Raw genomic sequence first — 9953 nt, forward strand, 5'->3', positions numbered from 1 at the left:
AAAGACATTCCGCAGTTATAAAATGATGAACAATCTGAAGAATCAAAAAGCGGCATGACGAATGAGTAAAATAAAAAAAATCTCGGGAGAATCTTCAATACAAAAATATACTGAAGTAGGCAACGACGCTAGGGACCTTTAGTAATGCCACCAAGAAGTGATAAAATCAACGAGAAAAAAAATCGAAGATTACAAAGAGATTTTTTGTTATCCGCCCATAAAAAAGGAACATTTTAGACATGAATTATTTTGATTTAAAATAATATCATAAGGTATCGAATAATCTAATATTGATTATGAGATTTCTGACTTTTATTTTTTTTTTGTCCAAAATTAGAAATAAGTTTTTCTATGTTTTTTTTTAAATCTAAAAATGACAGTCAGGAACATAAAATAAAACTAATAGCGTCTTTTCATCTTACGAAGGTAGCTTAAAAAATTACAAATTACTTGAGACTTGTTATAGACTAAGAAAGCCCCCTATGTACAAGGAAGGCAACTTAAACCAGCAAAATATGAAAAAAAAAACAAAAAAAATAAAAAAATTTATTTAAAAAACAGAGCTTATCTAAGGTGAAGAACTGTATATATATATATATATATATATATATATATATATATATATATATATATATATATATATATATATAGTCAATACTGTTACATTTGCTTCCTTTTGTCAATGATAAATAAAATTAATTACCATAAATTATGGTAAGTGGGAAAGTTAACGAATGCAATAATTGTACCAGACAGCGTGAGTTATATCAGCTTTGAAAAAATGAATCTCTCCGCTTTGGGATAAAAAAAATTGCTGTTGTACAGCGCAATATTCTTGTTTTTAATAATACCCAAATCTTTTCACAAAGCTTATATCAACTCACAGAACAATCTATATTATACCTAGACTGGAAAAAGGAAACAAGTACTTATACGATAGTTATGTTAAATAAGTTAAATATGTTACGTTAAATATGTTACGTTAACGGTTAAATAGTTCCAACCGCACAGATTTATTATTGTTAGTCTAGATCTATTACAATTTTATGACTTCTAGTACCGAGACCAATCATCATAGAAGGCCTAAATACTGACCTGCAACATTGCTACTTGTGGGCAGAGTAGTTGCTACGTCACAGGTCTGTACTAATAAAATGTATCTCTATGATTTATAATCAATTTGACTTATAAGCGAAGTAAATATATCGTGTACAACCGCTTATCTAGAGTAAGTAAAGTTCCCTTTTCAGACCTTGCTATCTATGGGGCAAATAATGTAAAGGTCATCTGTTTCTATGGCCCACAGTTAACGAGGGTGTCATGTGACAAGCACAACTATCAACCGCCTTTATCTTTAACTATTGTCAGGTACGTTACACCTGAGAGAACCCAAAGGCGCCCTAAAGTTACGAAAATTAGTAAAAATGGTATTCAGTAAAATTCGAACCCAGGACCAAGAAAGTCAAGTACTTAACAACTCATCGACCGCACCCATATGTACTACAGTTGTACTAACAAAACTAGTATTTTTATTCATTAAATAATCAGTACTATGTTTATTCATGTGACTCATAAAGCCTTTTAAGTGGTAATAAAAACTAACGTTTATTTGCATAATATTTGACTCATTAGAAACTGTTTTACATTTGGTAACATATATAGACATCATTCAAAAGATAAAAGAGCACATCAAACTTTGTCAGCTACTTATTGTCTAAATTAAGCAACAAAAGACTTTGATGAATAATCACTACTAATATCAAGTGCTTATTTCCATATTATTTCTTTTTTGTTCGATAGCTCAGACTAAACAAATAAAACATGAACCTACTATAAAAACCAAATAGAACTGAATTATTACTAATAGTCTATTAAATAATCGCATATACTTTTCTTATAATTATTATTTTTATACAAATGGTTTTATATATAAGTGATTTTAAAGTATTATTTAATAAACTATTTAAAAAATAACTTTTTTTTTAACCTACAGATTTAATACCTATAAAATATTTAAAAAAGAGACAATAATATAGAGCTCATAGTTAAAATGTTTATTAATACGTATATCCTGACAAACATGGTTATCAGCATGGGGAGTTTTCGAGGTTTGTTAAATTATTACTTTTTATTATCATATTGATATATGTATCCGCATCTATATATCTATTGTTATAGTTAGCGAACTGGTCAGCCATTTAGCGAAATGGCTGATGCGTGTGGCAGATGCCGGATGTGCTTGAAATTAAAAGAATTTATTTTGGCGAACCACTTGACCCAAATGAGGAGGCCTCTCTGGCCAGTACTCGATCTGCTGTTTATTTCAATGTTTCGGTAAGAGAAGGAGTTGTAGATTTCTGTTTAATATCTTTTGGCTTTGCTATGACGACACAATCTAACATAACAAAGAAAAAAAAAACAACTAACTATTGACTATTGTTAATTAATTATTTTGTTTGGTATCAGGAAAAGAAATTGTACTTGACTGATGTGATGTTGAATTTGTTCCCTTCATAGTTCCCCTTTCAGACCTTGTGGCCTATAGGGAAGATGGTGTAAATTTCATGTAATTCTGTGGCCTAAGGTTAACGAGAGTGTCATATGGCCAGCACAACGACAAAACGCCTTTACCCCCAAGTTACATCAGTTACCCATTAGAGCTAGGTGGACTCAGAGGCGTCCGGAGATGATGAAATAAAAAATCCTTGTCTTCATCAGGATTCGAACCCCGGACCCCGGTTCGGTAGCCAAGTGCTTTACCGCTCAGTCACCGCGCCTCCTGTTACCTTCAAAGTTTGAAACTAACAACCTATAAGTAGAAAACCTTCTATTTTTATAAGTACTTTCCCAGCGTAGTGTTTAGAATTTTGGCTTGAGGAGGCTTGATAAGGCTTGAGCCTTCGTGTTCGAATCCAGGTCGTTCAACTTTTTATATATATATATATATAAATGCATTTTAAAGGTGATCACAGTAATATTAATTTAGATACCCCTTCTTCCTCCCCCCCCCCCTTGTTTTTCTCAGTTGTTCCAGTCAGGCGATAGTATCATAGCGTATTGAGAAAGATCAGACTAAAAACATAAAATTGCGCTAAACAAAAACTATTGGTAAGGCTTAGAAAAGATGGACATTAGTGATTGAAGCTACACATGTGAGTGAGCCACTAACGCTGCATCGTTCGCGATTAGCATATCTCTTACGATTGTGGTTCTGATTTAAGTTTTGACCCTCAGTCTTGCAAACATTTAGAACTTTGTCATAACATCTGTCCAACTCCTGGCCGTCACAATAAAGCATGATCACATTTTTATACCATCCTATTATGACTCAGTTGTTCGCATCTTATCAAATTAGTTTCGTTCTGTTGCCCGGCTGCACAAGAAGGTACTTCATACACCATGTATGGAACATGGACGCTAGATGAGAAAGACAGCCTGGAAGTCTCTTGGAGAAAAAACAACATTCCAGTCGAGTTCTGTGAATCTCACATCACTTGCCCAAAAACTAAGAACGTCAATTATTACATCATCCACGACAGACATTCGCAGACGAGCTATATATCAAAGATGAAGATCCTGAACGTGTCAATAGAGGACGAAGGTCTCCACGTCCTGAAGTATGTTGGAATGAATAGTCCCCTCTATCAGGACATAATGAGATGTCTTTTGAGAGTATACGGTATGTGTTGCAGTTTGTATTTAGAGATGTCTTTTGAAAGTATACGGTATGTATTGCAGTTTGTATTTAGAGATGTCTTTTGAAAGTATACGGTATGTATTGCAGTTTGTATTTAGAGATGTCTTTTGGGAGTATACGGTATGTATTGCAGTTTGTATTTAGAGATGTCTTTTGAAAGTATACGGTATGTATTGCAGTTTGTATTTAGAGATGTCTTTTGAAATTATACGGTATGTATTGCAGTTTGTATTTAGAGATGTCTTTTGGGAGTATACGGTATGTGTTGCAGTTTGTATTTAGAGATGTCTTTTGAAATTATACGGTATGTATTGCAGTTTGTATTTAGAGATGTCTTTTGAGAGTATACGGTATGTGTTGCAGTTTGTATTTAGAGATGTCTGTTGAGAGTATACGGTATGTATTGCAGTTTGTATTTAGAGATGTCTGTTGAAAGTATACGGTATGTGTTGCAGTTTGTATTTAGAGATGTCTTTTGGGAGTATACGGTATGTATTGCAGTTTGTGTTTAGAGATGTCTTTTGAGAGTATACGGTATGTGTTGCAGTTTGTATTTAGAGATGTCTTTTGAAAGTATACGGTATGTATTGCAATTTGTGTTTATGTTAATTATGAATTTCTTCTCGCCGTCTGCGTCCGTCCTCGGCAGCGGATTTTATTATTGTGTATCCCGCGGGCTTTGTAAGTGACCTCCAGCAGTCTTGTTATTAAGCCGCATGCAGCCAGGTTCTCTCCTTTAAGGGAATTTTGGCGCCCACCGGTGGACAATGTTTATGCTTGCTTTGGATGTTGCAAAATATGTAGGTCACAGTTGGGGCTGGGTAGCCACGGGAAATACTGCATTCCTCATTAATCTTCAGACTTGAAGACAAGACTTATTATTATAATTTATGCTTTAGCACTAGGGCGTAATTATATTTTGTTTTAGTGACCCCATTTACAGCGTCTGCAAATCTATCCGCTTAGAGGTAAAATAAGTAGTTTTATAATTTCCTTTATAAAGGCTTAAAGCAGTCAGTGTACTTAATATTTTCATCAGTGGTTTCCCCCCCCCCCCCCCACACCCCCCACACACACACAAACACATCCCTCACACCTAAGTATTATGTGCGCTAGCATAAATTTGCCAGATAAGGTAACTGGGAAAGAGCAGTAAGAGTTATCTTTTACGACGCTTATAACAACTCAATCTGTCCGTCTGTCTGTCTGGTAAAAAGCTTATACACGTTGTTTCTACCACACTCATTCTTGGGTCATGTTGAAGCTTTGCGAAATTAGTAATTGGGATAGACATGAATCAATAAAAAAAATAACCAATTTGTAAATAATTATTTTGTTTGATACCAACGAGGGAAAATGATCTTTCAGTATTCATCTTACCTTCGCCTTTACCTATTCCTTTAGTCATTAGTCTATTGGACCGTTGGCACACCATGAAAGACTAGTCGACCGTCTTTCTCTCTTCCTCCCTGTTTTTTTGCCTTAGCTAGAACCTCGTTCAATGGCAGGCCCGTCCATTCTTTTATGCTGTCTTCCCATCGCTTTCTCTCTCTGCCTTTTCAGTATTCACAGATATGGCTAAATATGTAGAGTTGGGTCCCCTGATATAATTGAACACGCAATTAATCCCACACCAATTCGCGGATCAAGTCGAAACTTTCCACAATCATTTATTTTACATAACAAAACAAGAATCAATAAAAACTTAACCAATTAGTCATTGATTATTGGTAAATAATTATTTTGTTTTATAACGAATAATGGAAATAATGTTTATATTATTGAAAGACATAGTTGTTATTGCGAAGTTCTTCCTCTTAGATAAACTTTGTTTTAAAAAGATTTTTTTTTTATTTTGATAATTTTGTTTTGTTTTGTTTTTTGTTTGTTTTTTTTTCATTCTCAACTTTAAAAATCAAACCATTAATTCTTCTAAAAAGACCAGCGCAGGTCGAATAGTTTAGAAGCGGGAAAAGGGGCATATACTGAAGTAGTAAGGGTGTTTATGTTTCTTTGTTAAATATTTTACATATTTCAGATGTTCCTTCAGAGCTAGATAATGACTTCCTTGTCCAAACTGACTCCCAACCTCCCGAAGGACGACGGGGGATGGTAGCGGGCAGGGAATGAACCCAGGACTATCGAGAAGTCCGAACGACAATCCAGCGCGCATGCTGCACGACCAGGCAGCCATGTTTGCAATGGAATTGATCTTTTTTTCTAATGCAAAATAATAATAACCAAAAATAAAACAAATCATCGTCATTAGTAATAACAAAACAGCTAAACTCTATTGCTTAGCCCACGCTTCATTTAATCGCCTTGTTTTTCTTTTACATAGCTTTAAAATCGAGATTTTCGCGAAAACACTACTTCATTTTAATTTAAGAATTCAATTTATTACTTATTAATATTAATTGCAAAAAAAGATTTCTTCCAATGCATTGATTTATTATTAAAGAAATTCAAACCATATTAATTAAAAAAAAAGATAGACATATAGATTAATTATTTTTAATTAACATATTTATTTATTTATTTTATTTTTTTTACTTTTAGCAAAAGGTTATCATTCAACATGCAGCTATTCTTCTAATACAGCAAGAGTCTATATAGCATGCATCGCTAAGGGTGTGTATCCGTCTTCATCTTGTGTCATAATAAACGAGGTATTACATTTATTCAACCTTACAGCATTTGATACTTCGCTGTAATAACTAATGGTATAATTAGAGTACTTTCATTATTATACATTAAATATTTTGATGTTACTTTCTTACTAAAGAACCAGACTTTTAACGGTCACACAAGACATGATGTGAGCACCGCAACAGGCAATAAAGGAAAACATTTTAATACAATGTGCAATATTATCTTGGAGCTCAGCAATTTAACTGCAAACAAAGATGTATATAATGTCACGGTTAATTTGTATCCAAACATTACAAATACTGACGAGGACCACCAATATGGAACAAGAATCAATCTACAAATACATAAAGGTAAGCTTATAAATATAGCAATTAAATGTAGTATTCTGCGAATATTTAAAAGTAAGCATAACTAAATTTTTACTTCATTTAGTTACATATGAATAGTTTCAACAGTTCAGTTGTAAGCATATAATCTTCTTGCATTACACAAAAAGTATGCCTGTTGATTCGTTTTGCCAAGCTAAATATCGAAATCGTTACTTATCGAGCTACTTAAAGGTAAAAAGAACCAGTGTACACAATTTTATGCGAATCCGTTTGGCTGTTCTTGAAAACTTTTGATAAATGAATAAGTGGTATTTTGCGAATATTTGTCTCATTACAAAAAATATTATTATTAGCAGTGTACTAGTCAAGTCCAAATTTACTTTGGTAGAAGTATCTCTATAGTGTCGTTTTGTAAAAGTTGTGAATAAATTATTCTAATCGACTATAATAATGGTTGCCTGTTGGTCACTTGCATTTTTATATACGTGTCATAGGATGTATGAACACAACAGATCATCGATAACAATAGAACAGAGCCTCTTGTATACTTTGGATAGAACTATCAAGTGGCTGAATAATTGCACAATACGGCCTATTCAGCCCGGGTACTGTTGTGCAGAATATATATTTTTTGTACGGTTAAATGTGATAGTATGCGTAAAAAAAAATCTAAAATACCTGTCTTTCAATTAGAGTTAAGAGGCATCTCTAGAGATGTGTGACAGTGTGAACGCATCGAGTGACTGATAAGATGTACGAACAACTATTTTTTTTATTTCAAATAAATTAATTAGTTGTATAATTTTCAACTGTCAAGAATAAACCGATATTTTTATTGAAAAATTAATTTTAGAAACTTGTTTGTGTGGATGGAGGGGGATGTTAATTTATACCATTAGGTACTCGCCACACGTGACACTAACCCTAGCGACGCGTCTGGCGTTTTTCTATAGACATTATGTATAAATATACAAAACTGACTTTGCACAGTGACATATTATAAAAGGTTATACCATCAAAAGTACTGATAATAACGTGGAACAGAGAGGACTTAGACTATGACTGCCTTATTCATCATTATCAGCTTTCAGAAAAAAAAAAGAAAAGGGATAGCATGATAGGAAATAAGAGCTGGATAGAGAATACTACAATCTAGGAGACTGAAATTAAATATTTAAATATTTTAAATACATAAATATTAGTTTGTATAGCTATGTTTTTGTTATCTTTAACTGTTACCAGAGAGACCCAAATTAATTCTGGAGAACTGTCCATCAGAAGTTTATGAAGGCTCGGAAGTCACGTGCGTTTGCAAAGATGTTTCTGCTCATCCAGAGCCCGTTGTTTGGTACAATGGGTCCAGTATAGTGTCAATCGAAACTAAGAACAAAATCAATTTTATTGCAATGTCTAAAACCAAAGGTAAGATTCATGTTCTATAAATAATAATTGTAAAACAAGTAATAATATAAAAAAAATAAAGAGAACTATTTTAGGTAGTGATAAATTTGTTTATTAATCTAAGCTGTGTAAAATAATGTTTTTCTAATTATTTTTTTCCCCAGTAAATTACACATGCCAGACTAATACCTTGGCAGATTTTCCTGTAGTAAATATTGTATACACCCTTAAAATATTGGGTAAGTTTTGATAAGAATATGTGAAATATACCAGTGTCTTGACACCAACATGTACTTTGTGTAGACATATACATACATACATACACAAAACAGAAAAACAATCTACTGAATAATATTTCTATTGGATTGCTGCTTTCCTTTTAATTACATGACCTACAAATATCAATGGCTTATTATTGTGTAATAGCATTTAATTTAGCATCTTTAAGTGTTATTTTTTTACAAAGCCTATATCAACTAACTTTGTCTTTCTGGTAAAAAGCTGGTAGAAAATTTGTACACATTATTTCTCCCAAACCAATCTTGGACCATGCTGAAATGTTACAAAATCATTTCTTCTACCTGACTAAACAAGAATTCTTTTTTTTTAAACAATAACTAATTAATTAATTAACTATTGTTATTTAACTATTTTGCTTAGTGTTAAACAAGAAAAAGATATTGTACTTGACTAATGTGATTGTATAAGTTGAATTTTTCCCTTTTAAACTATGTAGTGAGAAAAAGGTCGCCGCTTTAAAATTCAAAACTAACAATAGATAATTATAAAGCCTCCTATTTTGATAAGCACTTCCCTGACACAGTGGTAAATGCATTGGCTTGAGAAGGCTTGAGTCATGGGTAACAGACGCTTGTTAAGCTTATGGTTTTGCTGGCCAATTCAGGCAACCTCTCCATGCTCTAATGGTACTAGTGAAAAAGTTGCACTTCTAGGAAATTATCATTGACATTTTGTATTTTGCATTTTCTTAGAACCCTTGGAAGTATTGTTTTGCGTTGTGCTTCTGTATTACTAATGTATGGTTCTGTGTTTTATGTATAATTGTTGCTTTAATTGTAGTCTTCTTTACTAAGGTGTCTCCAAGCTAAGTAATTTTACTCATGGTGTTATTCTAGTCAAAAGTAAATATTAATTGTTATAAACAACACGGCTTTTGTGTTATAATTTATTTATTTAGTTATTTATTTTTTAGTTTGGGTGTCCCTAAAAGAGGCCACGTGTAAAAAAAAAAATCAATATTAGTAAAAAAAATTAAAGAGTAATTGTCATTGTTTATGATACAAGAAGAAAATATGCATTGACACATTATTTAGCTACCAAAGAGTATCTATTTACAATACATTTCTACCTAAACAAATACATTTGTTTTCAAATCTTCAGCCTCTACATTTTATTTTTATTCTAATGTCGTAAACTATTTGAACTCAAAGCTCTTGTAACGCCTATGAATGGACTTAAAGGTTAGTGGTAGAATAATTTAGTTTTCTTTAAGGCAGGTCCTATAGATATATTTTATTTGTTTATACCCTTTACTTTTTTCTCCTCAGTTGATGCTTCCTGTTCATAGCCTCCAGACGTCTGCTTAATGTTCTCTGAAATGTAACGGCTCCTGAAACATGAAAAGCAAAAAAAAAAAAAATAACTCGGCCCGCATTTTAGCGGTTTTTTTTTTACAACTTCCAAGGACTCGTGTGAACCCCTAATAAATACTATCTAGTAATACTACGTGTTATCAAGTACTGTCAACTACAAAATACTACAAAATACAAATAAAGTTAAAAGTTTGACTGCAACAATTTAATTGTATATATGTATAATTGTATAAAAGCTGTGGGGGATATTTCGTCTACGTG

General features: G+C 32.6%; 1 protein-coding gene across 1 annotated transcript; it reads left to right on the top strand.

Annotated features, from left to right (window-relative positions):
- The first annotated feature begins 3189 nt into the window (after positions 1-3189).
- LOC129922971 (uncharacterized) lies at positions 3190-9719 on the top strand. The gene is made up of 7 exons (XM_056011391.1): positions 3190-3679; positions 6257-6366; positions 6483-6699; positions 7921-8100; positions 8244-8318; positions 9481-9560; positions 9648-9719. Exons 1-6 carry the CDS (start codon positions 3400-3402, stop codon positions 9537-9539), a joined length of 921 nt encoding a protein of 306 aa, XP_055867366.1. The 5' UTR covers positions 3190-3399; the 3' UTR covers positions 9540-9560; positions 9648-9719.
- The last annotated feature ends 234 nt before the right edge of the window (positions 9720-9953 follow it).

This window comes from Biomphalaria glabrata, chromosome 14 (genome assembly GCF_947242115.1).
Source record: "Biomphalaria glabrata chromosome 14, xgBioGlab47.1, whole genome shotgun sequence".
NCBI classification, from domain to species: domain Eukaryota; kingdom Metazoa; phylum Mollusca; class Gastropoda; family Planorbidae; genus Biomphalaria; species Biomphalaria glabrata.